This window comes from Nyctibius grandis, chromosome 2 (genome assembly GCF_013368605.1).
Source record: "Nyctibius grandis isolate bNycGra1 chromosome 2, bNycGra1.pri, whole genome shotgun sequence".
Taxonomy (NCBI): Eukaryota; Metazoa; Chordata; class Aves; order Nyctibiiformes; family Nyctibiidae; genus Nyctibius; species Nyctibius grandis.
In genome coordinates, this window is record NC_090659.1 from 24,343,326 (window position 1) to 24,360,376 (window position 17,051).

The 17,051-nt window shown below is 43.9% G+C and overlaps 1 protein-coding gene across 1 annotated transcript in view; it reads left to right on the forward strand.

Moving 5' to 3' along the window:
• UMODL1 (uromodulin like 1) overlaps positions 1-6,717 on the forward strand; it is a 54,967-nt gene extending 48,250 nt beyond the window's left edge. Inside the window, 2 exon segments of the mRNA XM_068425499.1 lie at positions 1,569-1,653; positions 6,530-6,717. Coding sequence (XP_068281600.1) covers positions 1,569-1,653; positions 6,530-6,717 — 273 coding nt within the window.
• The last annotated feature ends 10,334 nt before the right edge of the window (positions 6,718-17,051 follow it).

Here is a 17,051-nt window from a genome sequence, read left to right on the forward strand (position 1 = left end):
CAGCCTAAGCCATCCCTTGGAGGTAGTGGTGCCCTCCCCAAGTTCACTGTGTGTCCTGCACAGCTGAGGAGGGACATGGTGGTGGGTGCAAGGCAGGGCAATAAGAGGGATGGGCAGGACAGGGCTTGTGTGAGCTGGTATGGCTGCTGTAAGGAATCAAACAGTTGCTTTGCTAGGAGCCGCTGGCTTTGCTGTTAGAGCAGGCTTTAGCTGTATGGATTAGAGTCTAGGAACACAGTTAACTAAAGGACTGGCATTGATCTGAATTACAGGGGTCTGTGAAGCAGATTTGCTTCAGCTCTTTGCCCACAAAATTGAGACTTACATCTTGTATTATATCTTCTTATCCAGTCTTTTTATTCCTTGTTTTCTTGGTGAAAGAAAGTAAGGTACTTTAAAGTTTAGAGTAGAAAAATATAGACAGGCTGAGGAGCAATGTAGTAGGAAATGAGTAAGAAGCATGACCTTGAATGAGAAGAGGAGCGATGTGCCATCACCATGCATGTGTTTGGTAGAATGTGGCTGCTCCATGGCCACGTGGAACCAAAAAATCATTGACACCAGGGAGCAGCTATGTAACCGTATTCTCTAATGGGTCCGCCTAGCTGGGAAAGCTATTCAATGATAGGCCAAAGTTGCAGCTACATGGGTATTTTTATGGGCGCTGACCCAGCTAAAGACACTGTTGCTGACAGTGGATTGTAGAAGTTTTTCAGTGTAGTCAGGCTGGTAACACTGGTGAGACATTCTTGTGTAGACAATCTGGTAAGACACCCTTGCACTTCCCTGCTTTCTTTTGCTGATTATAGTATGGTACTGCAGTTTCTGTGTTTTTATGTGCACTTCTAGGAGAGCCACAGTTTCTTTTGAATAACCTCAACAGGCTACGGTTCCCATCAAAGACCTTCAGGTTGCAACTTAAAACAAAAAGGTAGCAAACAAACTGAACAGTGCTACTGAGGAAGTGTGCAGAAGATGATGTGCTGTATATTCTGCAAGTGTTGCTCATGCAAAGCTGAAGCAGCTAATCCCCAACATTTCACAGACCAGGGCTTTCAAACTAGTAGTTCCCAGATTAGTAGTTCACATGACACTGAAGAATTGTGCGTTGCTTCAAAATGACGCACAGCTTGGCAGGGGCTGAAAGTTGCCACTGCTTTTGCTGATGCTGGTTGTAGTATCTGCTGTGCCTGCCATGTGCAGCAGAAACATCCAAACAAAAATGTTTGCAAAACCCTGGCATATACAAATGGTGAGAAGTTTATTCTCCCATAAAGATTTTCTAAAACAAACAGAAAGTTAATGAAAAGAAATTGTCTGTGTGAAAGGTCTGTTCACAGCAATGTTTTCCAGTATGACTAATTACAGGTTTTATACTGATGTTTCCCTAATGCCATTTCTTTTGAACTTTCATTTGGTGCTCATTTCAGCTTCACAAAATATAATGTTAAGAAACAAAAACTCCTATGAGTGAAAATGGCACTGGGCTTTCACATACTCATCAGAAGGCTTTGTAATTTTAGTTAGTAAGCCGTATTACTTGTTGGAGTTTAAATTGATTGTTGCAGAGATGCCATGCAGTTCGATCCCTGAAGACTGGTGAAACCATCGCTATACACAGAACATCCTGGGGACCCCTATGTAAATCGGCTGGTGAGTTATGAATAGAGGCTTACAAAAAGGGGACACAAAGTAACCACCGTTTTAAGATTCTTTTTCACTGGCAAAGGAACCCAAAAACCTGTAATACAAGGTTTCATGCCCCTCTGCATATTTTTCTGGGGAGCAGGTGTTCTTACTGAAGCCCTGTGGCAGTGTGGAAAAGCATGTGCTCTCCTCCATGAAGTGACTGTCAGATTGTTAAGGGAATGTAAAAAGGAAGAGGGTAAAGTGCTTCATGTAGCTATTTGCACAGGGTAGAGAGTACAACAGCCACAAAATCAAACAGTCATTACAATTGTAAAGTGTGAAAGCAGCTGCGATCTTTTAGATTGCAATCAGTTTTTCAAGTGTTTACACTGTTGTTAGACCACAATTATATTGTGCGCTGAAGTCTAAAATCGGAGGAGATAAGAGATTGCATTGCCATGTTTCCTTAGACTCCCTGGTGTTGACTTCATTACTACCATGAGGGAAGGTGGCAGAGCCTAGATGATGCACGGCACCTTGGTTAATCTGGTGGAGTGGTACAGTACAGGTTAATAGAGAGCCAGCACCAGCGCTGTGTACAAGCAAAGTCTAATTTGTTATGCATCTGTCTCCTCTGCATTTACCCCGAGTGATGTTCTCAAGAGCAACTGTGGCCTCTAACATTTTCAGTCATTTGTCTTCCTCCAGCCACTTGCATTCATATCTTACTAGTGTAAAACACTCATTGGGAGTGTTTGTACACACCAACATCAGAGTTTTAACACATGGCCACTGTGAACAGACAGAAGTCACCCCCTTTCCTCCTGCTGGTTGCCTGTTTTCCCAGTCACTTAATGCTTTTCTGACTGTGGAGGCAAGTTAATGCTGGACTGTTAATGGATTCAGGGTATTTTTTCTCCTCTGCTGTGATGGTCACATGTTCTTTTGGAACTTGAAACAGGCTCTGACTTAGCATATTGTATTTTCCTCCTATTTTATGAAAGTTTCAGTCTGTTAGAATACGCCTTCAGTGTTCATTTCTGAATTAATACTTTTTTAAAAACTTAGCAATTAAGACAGCTTTCTTTGTACAGTACTTACATCAAGTAGATCTCACTCCCACTTTCACTGGAGACCCTGATACATTTCTAATATTGAAAAATGGTCATTAGTGGACCGAGTCCCTTGGCAATCGGTCCTGAAGGGCAAAGGAGTCCAGGAAGGCTGGACATACATCAAAAGGGAATTGCTAAATATTCAGGAGCGGGCTGCCCCAGTCTGCAGGAAGACAAGCCGTTGGGGAAAAAGACCAGCCTGGTTAAACAGAGAACTTAGACTAGAACTTAAGGAAAAAAAGAGAGCCTACTTGCTCTGGAAGAAGGGTCGGGTAACTTGGGAGGTCTATAGGGACGTGGCCAGGTTGTGTAGGGAGAAGATTAGAAGGGCCAAAGCTCAATTAGAGCTTGATTTGGCTGCTACAGTCAAAGACAACAAAAAAAGCTTCTACAAATACATTAACAGCAAAAGGAGGGTCAAGGAGAGCCTCCACCACTTGCTGAATGAGGAGGGTAGTGTAGTGTCAGGGGATGAGGAAAAGGCAGAGGTGCTCAATGCCTTCTTTGCCTCAGTCTTTAATGTCAAGACCGGTTGTCCTCAGGAGACTCAGCCCCCAGAGCCTGAAGTTAGGGACAGGGGGCTGTGTGAACCTCCCGTAATCCAGGAGGAGACGGTTAGTGACCTGCTGTGCCAGTTGGACACCCACAAGGCTATGGGCCCGGATGGGATTCACCCCAGAGTAAGGAAGGAACTGGCAAACGAACTTGCCAAACCACTCTCAATTATCTACCGGCAGTCTTGGTTAACTGGAGAAGTTCCAGCTGACTGGAAATTAGCAAACGTAACGCCCATCTACAAGAACGGTCAGAAGGACGATCCAGGGAACTATAGGCCTGTCAGCCTGACCTCGGTGCCAGGCAAGGTGATGGAACAGATCATCCTGAGTGCCATTACACGGCACATGCAGGCCAATCGGGGCATCGGGGCCAGCCAACATGGATTCATGAAAGGCAGGTCCTGCTCGACCAACCTGGTCTCCTTCTATGACCAAGTGACCCGCTTAGTAGATGAGGGCAGGGCTGTGGATGTAGTCTATCTAGACTTCAGTAAGGCATTCGACACTGTCTCCCACAGCATCCTCCTAGACAAACTGGCTGCCCGGGGCTTGGATGGGTGGACTCTTCAATGGGTTAAAAACTGGCTGGATGGCCGAGCCCAGAGAGTGGTGGTGAATGGGGCAAAGTCCAACTGGCGGCCAGTCACTAGCGGTGTTCCCCAGGGCTCAGTTCTGGGGCCGGTGCTGTTCAATATCTTTATAGATGATCTAACGTAGGGATTGAGTGCACCCTCAGCAAATTTGCAGATGACACCAAGCTGGGTGGGAGTGTCAATCTGCTGGAGGGTAGGAAGGCCCTACAGAGAGATCTGGACAGGTTAGATAGATGGCCGAGACCAACGGCATGAGGTTCAACAAGAACAAGTGCCGGGTCTTACACTTGGACCACAACAACCCCATGCAGCGCTACAGGCTGGGGGAAGAGTGGTTAGAAAGCAGCCCGGCAGAAAGAGACCTGAGGGTGCTGATCGACAGCCAGCTAAACGTGAGCCAGCAGTGTGCCCAGGTGGCCAAGAAGGCCAATGGCATCCTGGCCTCTATTAGGAATAGTGTAGCCAGCCGGTCTAGGGAAGTGATCGTCCCTCTCTACTCGGCACTGGTGAGGCCGCATCTTGAGTACTGTGTTCAGTTCTGGGCCCCGCACTTCAAGAAAGATGTTGAGGTGTTGGAGTGAGTCCAGAGGAGGGCGACCAAGCTGGTGAAGGGTCTGGAGGGTATGACCTATGAGGAACGGCTGAGGGAGCTGGGATTGTTTAGCCTGGAGAAGAGGAGGCTCAGAGGTGACCTTATTGCAGTCTAAAACTACCTGAAGGGAGGTTGTAGAGAAGTGGGAGTTGGCCTCTTCTCCCGGGCAACTAACGATAGAACAAGAGGACACAGCCTCAAGCTTCGCCAGGGGAGGTTCAGGTTGGACATTAGGAAGAATTTCTTTACCGAAAGGGTTATTAGACATTGGAATGGGCTGCCCAGGGAGGTGGTGGAGTCACCATCTCTGGATGTGTTTAAGAAAAGACTGGACATGGCACTTAGTGCCATGGTCTAGTTGACATGGTGGTGTCAGGGCAACGGTTGGACTCAATGATCCCTGAGGTCTCTTCCAACCTGGATGATTCTGTGATTCTGTGATTCTGTGATTAGACAAAAGGAACTCTGGTGAGAGGAGCTTTATTTGTGTTGTACTACATCAATTCCTAGGCAAAGGTAGCATTACTAGATGTTGTCTCCTATTTCCAATTCGGATACTCGCATTGAGTTTTAAGTGTAAGGCTAGACCTAGACAGTGATATGCATCTCTGTGTTGAAGGAGACAACGTGAATTATTATGTCAGGTAAGCTGCTGCCATGAAACATGAAAAAAGCTTTAACTGCTCTGCCTATACTGCTTGGCCACATGCCAAGCAAAGACCACTGATACATGTCCTCAGGAAGGCCTGTTCTGTCTATGTCTGGATACAGGCTGCCATTTCCACTGTGCATCTTCTTTTTTATTCCTTTGTTTCATACTGAAATTCAGAAATAAGCCTAAATATATTATGCAACACTGCTTTGGCCTGTCTCGGAATGATGCCCTGGACGTTACGTAGCTTGGACACCACTGTTGCGTACCTCTGTGGCTGCCAGCAGTGCCCTTTGGCCAAAGATCTTGTCCCTAATTACAGGCATGCATGCATTAGTATGTGTCTTCTGTGCACCTCAGGTACTGAACAAGTCCTTGGCTAAATAAGTGCTGTCCTGAAAATGTATGCAGATAAATAGATGTTTTTGTAGGTGCATCAAGCATTTACAAGAATGAATTAGAAGTGTGCAAGAGTAGATGTACAAACATGAATAGAGGCATAATGTTAAAGGGAGAGGGGATTCTGCTAGCAGATTTGGACAAATACATGGAAGTGTCTACATGTGAATGAGAAGAACACATTCTGTTGATGGTCAGTGGAGCCTAGGGAGGCAGCTGGCAACAAGGGACTTGACTCTTGCCCACACATAGGCATTTAGTGCTCATGACCCATGGTCCCCCCTTCTTTCCTTCCCCTCAGTGTCTGGATGCTATCCCAAAAGACTGCAGGTCTCCTGCAGGTCCCATGCCATGTCTGCCAGACCTGTGCAGACATTGTAGACACCCTTGGGCTTCTCAGATGGCACAAGGTGCCTGTGCTCAGGCTGCAGAGTTGAGCCCACGGTGACCACTTCAGCATGACTCACTTACCTGCTTCCACTGATGCACTAGCCAGATCTCTGCTGAATGGAATGGGAGCTTACAGACCCAGCACACATGGAGAATCCTTCCCTAAATACTTTGTGTTTAAAGAAGCGTTACATATGGGATAAAAGCAAATCAAGTGGTTTTTAATAATCATAGGTGAATGGGGAAAAGATTGAGATGGGAGAATGCTTCACCTTCAGGGTCATTCTGAAAGTAAGGCAGCTTTTCAGAAAGTCACCAGTGCTGATCCTTTAATTCTTATTTTAACAGAAAATTGTAGAGTCAAATTCCTAAGACACATCACACTCATGCCTGCAGGGACTCTCCACTTGTACGTAAAAAGCTTGGACTGTGGCTGACAGACCTTTCCATGAGAATCACCCTCCCCAAAAGGCTGATTCACTTCTGTATCACAGCTCTGTGCTTCAACATGCATGTTGGCTAATTTGTTGGCAAGGCTGGTTTCTTACCCCAGGAAAAGATTTAGGAATTTCAGGAATTTTCTTTCACATCTTTTTGTTTAGCATCTGATTTGAAGAGAGAGAAGGAGGCTGGAATGGGAGTTGGATACATCATCCTCATTGTCTTTGCTGTCTTTGGTTTTGTGCTGGGAGTTGTGAGCCTTCTCATTTTCCAGTACCAGCGAAAGATGGGAAGATACAACTTCAGAATCAAGTCTGACAACTTCAGCTACCAAGTGTTCTATGATTAGCAATTTCCAGATTACCAGATGTAAGTACTGAATCATGATCTGTTCCTTTTTTTTAACTGTCTATCTCTTCCTGAAATGTTTAAATACTTGCAGATGAGCATCCTCTGTTTAAGGGTATTTGAACTTCCTGTCCTGTTTGCTGGGAGTGAAGGTCATATAGAAGTAAAAATGAAATTCCTAATATTCTTGCCTGTTTTCAACTGCTGCAGACTACAGAGGAGGAAGACAGCCTTCTCCATCTTCCTTCACAGCTTTGGTCTCAGCAGGGTAAATGACACACCACTTTAGATGAACACCAATAACCATTTCCACAAAAAGCATATCACTTTTGGTTTTGGATCATGGGTTAGTATAATAAAGGAGAGAAACTTTACCACTCTCCTTATAAATCTGCTTCAGAAGCTAATTTGCTTCAGAAGTTATCCCTTTCTGCATAAGCTTGGGCTTAATTTTTTTTTCTTTGGAGAGGGTGTTTTTCAAGAAGATAGTGGGATGTTAGACATAAAGAGCTTAAAATATTGATAATGCATAAGCAGTGCATTATTACAAGTATCTGCAGAGAATCTGAAAAGACAGCTCTGAGAAGAGTTAACCACTACCACATGTTCTGCCTCTGCAACTTGTGAGTTTAACACTTTTCCAGAACACCATAGGATTCAGCACTTTTTCTGTAAAATGAGTGTGTTCTAGCTGCTCACCACCGTTTGTATGTTTGTCCCTTTAAGGGGAGGGGAGAGAGGTGAGAAAGCTGGCTTGCTGAAAAAGAACACCTAACTTTGCTTCACAGCTCAAGGATGTTTACTGCGAATCTGATCGAATTCTGTTCCTGGGAACAGCCCTATTTGACGTTGTTACTAGAGTTAGTCAGTAACTCTTTCCTGATGGAGGCCTCATACATGACAATGCAGCTGCCACAACAAATTCACCACAGCAAATTTACTAGACTTATCATGATGATACTTGCAGATAATTTAGTTTGCTTCACTAAGTACAATAAGGCTTAACACGTATCACAGAGAAAGGACAGGGAAGGCTGTATCCCAGCTACCTGCTTGTAAAGTCTTGGATAGTCACTATTAGCTCTATTTCCCCTAGTCTAACATTACAGAGACCACCCTCTGTAGTCACCTGTGGGCAGCTCCTGAGAGATCGCTGTAGGTGAGGGTGATGCTTTGATTGCTTCACAAAGGCTGGGCAGGGCTGCCTGTTGGGAGCCCAAAGAGAAGGTACCCAGGGCTCCTTGGTACAGCTCCAGCAGCTGTATAGTTCCATCAGTGGTACAGGTCCCACTAGGAAGCCATAACCCAGCATAAAGAGTCCAAATGGACTATATCTAGGTCCATTAAATTAAAACCTATATATGAAGTCTCTGAGACTCTCCACAGAGAGAAGAATGGCTTGTCTTCATTCATCATTCTGCTCTCATGAGTGATCACGGGTGATTGCAACACTTGATAGTAATGGGAATTCTGGAGTTGTGCAATGAGGTTGTAGCATAAAGGATATTGTCAGGCTCATAATGCGTATATGTAATCAGCATGTTGGAGTCTCAGATAACGGCTTCTTTCAGATATTGAAAATACTCAGCTCTTCTTTTGCTTTCTTTGGAAGGTAGTTATGACCTTTCTCAATCATGATTAGTTTGTTTTTTATTGTTTCTAGTTGGACCATGTCTCATCACATGGAGAACCGAAGATTGTCTTCACTCAGCGTTTGGCTTTCATTACTCTTCGTGATGGTGGCCATGACTGGCTGCAACACTGACTTTTCCAAATTAATGTTACATACGAAAGGCTTCTGTATCCCTCCTTTTTTTTTTTTTCTTTTTATTTTTTGGCAGTCTGGTTCTTCCGTAGTGTTCTAAGAAGTATTTGTGACTGCAGCTGCAGGTTGAAGTAAATTTTGGCAGTTTTTATGTGGATAAAATAGAATGGAAAAAAGAAAGACTTCATAGTGCTCTATTCAAGTTCCAATGTTTGGCTCTCCCACTGTGCCACGTTGCTTTGTGCCCATCTTAGCACCACTTGTGCCATTACTATTGACAAGCTGCATGTTTCTATAAATATTCCAGGAAGTAGATCAGCAAACCCTTAGAGAGATCTCCTTTTCAGTTTGTAATTCACTGTTTACTTAAGGTGAGGCTCAAACTCTGAGCTGTAGCAATGTTGAAGACCTAATTGTGCAACACCTTAAGTATACTGAAGCTGGAGAACAAGTATTGGATTTGCCACCAAATAAAGAAAAGGCACCATGAATCTGAGGCTTAACCTACTCAGACTGTTCTTCAGCATAAGTTTTGAGATTCGATTGTAAATTCTTTAATCGAGAAGGACTCAAAAAAAAAAAGAAAAAAGAAACATTTTTTGCTACTGGCAGCCCATGTTTTTCCAGATAAGTCACTTGGTACCTATGTATTCTGTTTAATTAGACCACAATGATTGTGCAGTTGAGCCACAGAGTCTGCTGCCCACCTAAGTGAGAGCACTCCAACTGCAACAGAATAGTAATAAATTTGAGCTGAATTTGGCTGGCTGCAAGACCCTACCATTAGTGCAGCAGCGAAGGTTTAACTTACATGCTCCATTGGATGCAAGAACAGTCTGTTCAGCTGGATAAACTGGAACAAAAACCTTTTCCACACAGTAAGCGTCTCCTGCAGGACTCTTTCCTGGGGTGCTCTTCTTCACTCTGCTGCCCTAAACCTCCACTTCAGTGAGTGTGCTAGAGGATGGGAGAGTAAAGCGGTGTGGTAACTTGTCCCCATCACCCCTTGGTTCTGATTGCTGCATGCACTCCTCCTTATACAGTGATAGTGTCTGCTGTGTCCAGGCCACATGTAATTCAATAATTTACAGTGAACAAGCTATTTCCTGTTTAAGCTCAATGGACACCATTATAAGTAACTCTTCAGTGGAAATTTGTCATGAACTTGACCTTACAAATACTCTTAGTAGCCACAGCATTTAGGTACTGATATTTGCTACAGAACAGCATTGGAAAACTGCTTTTCTGTCCTCCTAGTCCAATTTCTGATAGGTAATAAGATTACTGGGTAAAAGACTTCTACATTTTGCAAAAGGTCATACTGATTGATCTTAGACGTTATATATACACCTTTTAAATACATCAATAAGTTTCAGAATAATCAAAAGCATTCTGCTTTTGATTCAAGTGAACCTATAAGGAGTAAAAGTCTTTGACTTGTCTTTTCCTTGCTGAAGTATCAGTTACCAGATCCTGATACAAAAAAAGATGAATTTGATTGCAATTCATTAGTGAAACAGCAAATTATCTTTGCAATCTTAGTCTGATGAACATAATCATTAGCTTTTTATTATGTATGAGTCTCTTAACTTTTGCTCAATTTTCTCTCAAATATATAATGTGTTTACCTTCTGCACACAGTGAAGGATAAGCTATTTTACTACAAATATTTTTCTAGTGTTTAGTACTTACAATCGTGAACTGCTTGAAAGTGGCAGGACTAGAGATTTGCCTATTGATTTCAGTGGAGCTATGCCATTTACAAAAGCTGAGCATTTGTCTTCAGGATGAAATGCAAAACAGTAGCCTGTATTTGATACCTTGCATGCTCGGCAGAAACTGCTATTGGGACTATCTGAGTCTGTTTAGTGGAGTTTTGGTGTCTTAATAAAAGCACTCTTGTAACTGATTGTTGACTTTTGTACTGTTATATTTTTCTTTTATGATTTAGTCACAGGTATTAAGACATGCATTGTGTGGATGTGGCAGCTTCTGAAGAAGTGTTCAAGTGTAAGTATAATGTTAAAACATCACTCAAAACACAATACATGACCTTATCCAAACACCAGTGGACTGTAATTACCAACAATTACATACGTGCACTTACTAAGGGTCTATTTCTTCAACATTACAAAGGGCAAACGTATTATTAGTTTCATGCTTTGCAGCAAAGACAACCAAAAGAGTATTCAACATTCACAGTCCAATAATATTGTTGCAGCAACATGGTGATCTACTCTGAAACTAGCATCACACCAGCCTCCCTGGGCATTTGATTTGTACAGTTCTGACAGCTGCTCCAAAAGCAGCATATTCAGAGCTTACCCTCACTGAAGCTTACCCTGAGGGCATTAATGGACTTGTCTGGACCCGAGTGTGAAAAGCAGGGAAGAGCACCAGCACTTGCTTCCTTTCTCATTTCTGTGCAAAAGTGTTGCACAGCTGCCACCCATTTTCTTTATGTCTTTTTTTTCTGTGCCATGTTTCAGTGGCTAGCAGTCACTGTTTTCTCGGTGCTGTGTCCCTTTGTGTCTCTTTTTCATGCTGAGGCACAGAACAGATTATTCAGTTGAGGTATCACAGAATCACAGAATGGTTTGTTTTGGAAGGGATCATTAAAGATCATTTAGTCCAACACCCTGCCATAAGCAGGGACATCTTTCGCTAGATCAGGTTGCTCAAAGCCCCATCTAACCTGACCTTAAACACTTCCAATGATGAGGTATCCACAACTTCTCTGGGCAACCTGTTCTTGTGGTTCACCACCCTCATCATAAAAAATTTCTTCCTTATATTCAGTCTAACTCAGCTCTCAGTTTAAAACCATTGTGCCTTGTCCTGTCACTACAGGCCCCACCAAAATGTCTCTCTCTGTCTTTCTTATAAGTGCCCTTCATATATAGAAAGGCTGCAACAAGGTCTACCCAAAGCCTTGTCTTTTCCAGGCTGAACAACCACAGCTCTCTCAGCCTTTCTTTATAGGAGAGGTGTTCCAGCCCACTGATCATTTTTGTGGCCCACCTCTGGACCCACTCTAACAGGTCCATGTCTTTCCTGCGCTGGGGACCCCAGAACAGAATGGAGTACTCCAGGCAGGGTCTCATGAGAGTAGAGGAGAGCGCCAGAAGCACCTCCTTCCACCTGCTGGCCATACTTCTTTTGATGCAGCCCAGAATACAATTGACTTTCTGGGCCACAAGCACAAGTTGCCGACTCATATCCAATTTTTCATCCACCAATATTCCTAGGTCCTTCTCTGCAGGGCTGCTCTCAATCCTTTCATACCCCAGTCTGTATTGATACTGGGGATTGTCCTGGCCCAGGTGTAGGAGCTTGCACTTGGCCTTGTTGGACTTCATGAGGTTCACATGGGCCCGCTGCTCAAGCCTGTCAAGGTTTCTCTGAATGGCATCCCTTCCCTCTAGTGAATCAACCGCACCACTCAGCTTCATGTCATCTGCAAACTTGCTGAGGGTGCCTTCAATCCCACTATCTGTGTCACTGATGAAAAAATTAAATGGTCCCACTACTGATGCTTGAAAGACACCACCCGTTACTGGTTTCCACTCAGACATTGAGCCATTGACTGTAACTCATTGGACATGGCCATCCAGCCAATTCCTTATCCATCTAACAGTCCATCTGTCAAACCCATATCTCGCCAATTTAGCGGTAAGAATATTGTGGGGGACAGTATTAAAGGCCTTACAGAAGTCCAGATAGATCACATCTGTAGCTCTTTCCTTGTCCACTGATGCAACCACTCCATTGTAGAAGGCCACTAGATTAGTCAGCCATAATTTGCCTTTGGTGAAGCCATGTTGGCTGTCCCCAGCTGTACCTTAGCTTTTCTGATCCCATCCCTACACATCCAGGCAGCACCCCTATACTCTTTGCAGGATACATGTCCCTGGTTCCACTGCCTGTGCATTTCCTTCTTACACTTTAGTTTGACCAGGAGGTCCTTAGTCAGCCATACTGATCTCTTGCCTTCCTTTCCTGATTTCTTGCGCATGGGGATCGAGAGCTCTTGTGCTCTAAGAAATAGGTCCTTAAAGAGCTGCCAGCTGTGTTCAGCACCTTTATCGCTGAAGGCAGTTTCCCAGGGGTTGCCGTCCACTAATTCCCTAAACAACTGAAAGTTTGCAGTGTCCTGACCCTACTCTTCACCTGGCCCATATACCTCAAGACTGTGAATTCCACCAGGGCATGATCACTGCAGACTAGGCTGCTGCCAATCTTGACACCTCTATTTAGTTCATCCATGTTCATAAACAGCAGGTATAGTTACACTTCTCCTTTGGTTGGGGTATCTATCACTTGGATTAAGAAGTTATCCTCAGTGCACTCCAAGAGTCTTCTGGATTGCTTACAGCTTGCTGTGCTGCTTTTCCAGCAGATGTCAGGGTGATTGAAGTCTCCCAGCACGATCAGACCCTGCAAGTGTGAAGTAAGAATGCTTCGTCAACAGACTGCCCTTGACTGGGCAGTCTGTAGTGAACACCAGCCACAAGGTTTCCTTTGTTGGCTTGGTCCCTAATTTTTACACTTAAGCTCTCAACCTGTTCATTGCTGTTTTTCAAAGGCAGCTCTGTGCAGTCAATCATTTTTTTTTACAGAGAAGGCAACTCCCTCACCCCTCCTTCCTTGCTGGTCCCTTCTGAACATTTTATAGCCATCGATTGCAGTGCTCCAGTCATGCAATTCATTCCACCATGTTTCAGTGACAGGGATTAGATCATAGCTTGCTAGCTGCACAGTGACTTCCAAATCCTCCTGTTTGTTACCCATGCTGTGTGCATTGGTATAGAGGCACATAAGTTGGGCTATCGACCATGTCACCTTTTTAGAGGAACACACCCTAATTCCTTTGAGGCATTTCACAGGTGTTTCCTGTGAATGAGGAAATGTATGAGGTGCAGTAGGATCCCTCTGTCCCTACCCTTTCACCCCATCTGCGGCTCAGACAAAGTTTGTTGGCTTTGGAGGGCTCATTTTAGACTGTTGTGGTCAGTTCCCCACATCAGTGATCAGGCTATTTCACCAAACAAGTAGTTCTGAGACCAAAGAGAAATCTTCTAGAGGAGCAGCACTAACCATCTCCACTTCCCATTCTGATGTTGATCACCTTTTCTTCTGTTAATAAAGCACTGACTCTAGATAATTATTTGAGACAATGACTGAAAAATGTGTAATAATTCAGAAATTAAATCTAAAGGTTTGGTTTTGACCTCTTACATTGTTTCCTAAGAACTTCGAACACTGGCATGCACGCCTAATGTCCCTATTGTTCACAGAGAACACACCACCGCTGACACCTGGTGCAAAACACTCATCGTTACTCCTTTCTCTGCTATTACAATGTTGACAAACTTTGGTCCCAGCAGGGCTGGGAAAAAGCTGAGATAATTGGAAAATTTTCTTGTCCAATAAAATATAAAGAGCTGACTTTTTAATGCCTGTTTGGAAAGATTTCTTGTAGTCTGCGGAAGGAAACAAGTTAAAGGAACTGAAGATGTTTAACTGCAATTGATCTGAAAACATGATGTTGGCTACAATCTGGTAGAAAGCCTAGAGCACAGAGCCGCCTAATGGCCTCTTTGATTTGCTCCGTAACATCTACTCTGCCCAGGGTTCTGTCCTGCAGGGCTTGTAGCAAACGTACAACTAAGTAGTATCCTTTCTGTAGAGGTACTACCTTTCTTCAAGACCCCTCTCTTTTTCTTTGCAGATTTCTCTTCTTTCCTTGCTATCTCCTGATCCTAGCAGGCCCACTGCAGACAGTACTTCAGCCTAGAGTTTTCTGGGAATCTCTCCCTGTTTCTTCAACTCACCTCCCTCTGGCTGTGTGGTCAGCTACCACCTTGTGCTAAAGACACTCTTGGGTACATAGTCTGGATGTGACACTGTCTGTCAGTGGGTAACACAGGAGACTTGTCAATGCAGCACCTTTCCACATGCAGCAAATTCCCCTGAAAGTGCTCTCTGCATCTCCTGCCTTTCTTTCCCAAAACGGAGATTTTTTCCTCTGAAATCCACAGAAAGAAGAGTTTCAGAGACTTAACACAGACACAAGACTTGTACACTAAAAACAATCTCCAAATCCACTCAGGAAATGTCTGGCTTTGCCTCTTGTGCAGCCTAGAGGTTTGATATGAAATGCTGGCCCCAAACAATGCTCCCATTTATTAGCTGCTTTTGGCATGTGGCAATTTGAAAGGATGAAGGAAGTGCTTCACATCAATATTTTGAACAAATATGACTATTACTAGTACATGGAGGTAGAAGGACCTTGTGTTTGTTTTAGTGCCAGCCTTGAGAGACTAATTGCTGAGTGTTATATATGAATAGCTTTCTTAAGCTTAGTTTAGCATATTTAATTGTGTACTGTATCATACCTGCTCAGTGAGAACATAACGTCGTCCACTGGGTTACTCAGCAAAGAATGTGGAGATATGGCTGAATTGGAATTTGGAATGGGATGGTTACTGAATCCAACTTTAATTTTTACAGAACAACTTTTGCAGAGTACAGGACCAAACCAAATGCCACAGCTCTTGTCTGTGTCAGTAAGGCGTAATTCAGGAGTAGCAGTTGAACAGGATGCTATTGGCTTCTGGAGATGAAAGATTCCCAGAAAGATTTTCAGCTGATAGGTTGCTTGGGGCTACATTTTGCAATCTATTTAAAAATCAGCTGACTTATTCTCAGGAGGTACTAGATACTGCTGCCAATTTCCTGAGTTTCTCAGCATTTATTTGACTACCTGTTCTCCTCCTTTTCACTTGTTTGGCTACAGCTGTGACATCTTATTCTAAACAGGAGGAAGGCACTTCTGTTGTCTTACGAGGTTATGAAAGCACCACCTTGTAAAGTTTAGTCTCTCCCCTGAAATGACATCTAACTCTCACCTGACTTCTATGAAAGCCAAAGTCACTATGCCAGGATGTCCAGGCTGTGGTCCTTGTCCTATATTCTGGATGTCCTATATCCTGGACTGCTTGTATGAGACAGTACTACTGTCTCATACGTACTGAAGACGACATACTATCCCTCTTCTGGTACTCCCTAATACAGACCATTGGAGGCTGCATGATCTCCCTGGGAAGATACATGTTTAGTAGCTTCCAGGTTTGTTACTTCTAGCACTTTCTACAAAATTTGTTTCTTAGCCTGGTGTTGGTGTTGTCATGGAGTAAAGCCATACACATCAGAGAAAGGAACACCTGAGATGGCCTACGCTATTGACTTACTGCCTGCCTTTGTTGTAACCACAAATGGCAGTGTCTTCCCATTGATAAGAGCAACCGATATTTGTACCATGTCTTGCTATAGTGCATCATTGCTTTTACTGCTTTCAATTCCCCAGTAAAGCAACTGTGCCATTTGTATTCATTCAACTGCTGCGACTGCCTCAGCTAATTGTCACTGTGAGCAAAATGTGACATACATTGCCTCACAGAAACCTTCGTTCAGGCCTATGCAGTCATCTGCTCAATTATTTCATGGGGGCAAATGAAATCTGAAATTAAGAGTAAGAAATGCAGTTGAACTTAATGTGATGGTGACTCAGCTTTTTGAAAGTGAGGTTCTGAGTAAAAACACAACCTCCTTCTGTGCAAGTTCCTGATATTTGCGGTAAGTCTGCATGTCAGCTTCTCACTGGAGTTCCTGCTGCATTTGGCAGATGATGGATGAAGCAGGAGATCTGGTAAAGGATGGAACAAGCCCTTAAATTCTTTCTGTGATTGTATGGCTTATTTTTCCTTTGTTAAGAAACACGTGTTAGCGACTGTCAGCTAAACAAGATGTATCTGTGCTCTAAGCATGCTTGCTAGAAGGTTGTTTTCTTCCCTAGTCCCCATAAAGATACAAACAGAACTGCCTTTTATTTTAGAGCTTCCTTGGGAGTAAGATGGACCCTGCTAACCTACTTCTGACAGAATCACTTACCTACACTCTGCACATTTAGTGACACAGGTTTAGTTACTTGCATGTATATAGTTACTGTCGCGGTTTAACCCCAGCCGGCAACTAAGCTCCACACAGCCGCTCACTCACTCCCCACCGGTGGGATGGGGGAGAGAATCGGAAGAGCAAAAATAAGAAAACTCATGGGTTGAGATAGAGACAGTTTAATAGGAAAAGCAAAAGCTGTGCACACAAGCAAAGCAAAACAAGGAATTAATTCACCACTTCCCACAGGCAGGCAGGTGTTCAGCCATCTCCAGGAAAGCAGGGCTCCGTCTCGCGTGACAGTTACATAGGAAGACAAATGCCATCATTCTGAACATCCCCCTTTCCTTCTTCTTCCCCCAGTTTATATGCTGAGCATGATGCCATATGGTGTGGAATATCCCCGTGGTCAGTTGGGGTCAGCTGTCCCAGCTGTGTCCCCTCCCAGCTTCTTGTGCACCCCCAGCCTCCTCGGTGGTGGGGTGGTGTGAGAAGCAGAAAAGGCCTTGACTCGGTGTAAGCACTGCTCAGCAGTAACAAAAACATCCCTGTATTCACAGAATCACAGAATCACAGAATGTTAGGGATTGGAAGGGACCTCGAAAGATCATCTA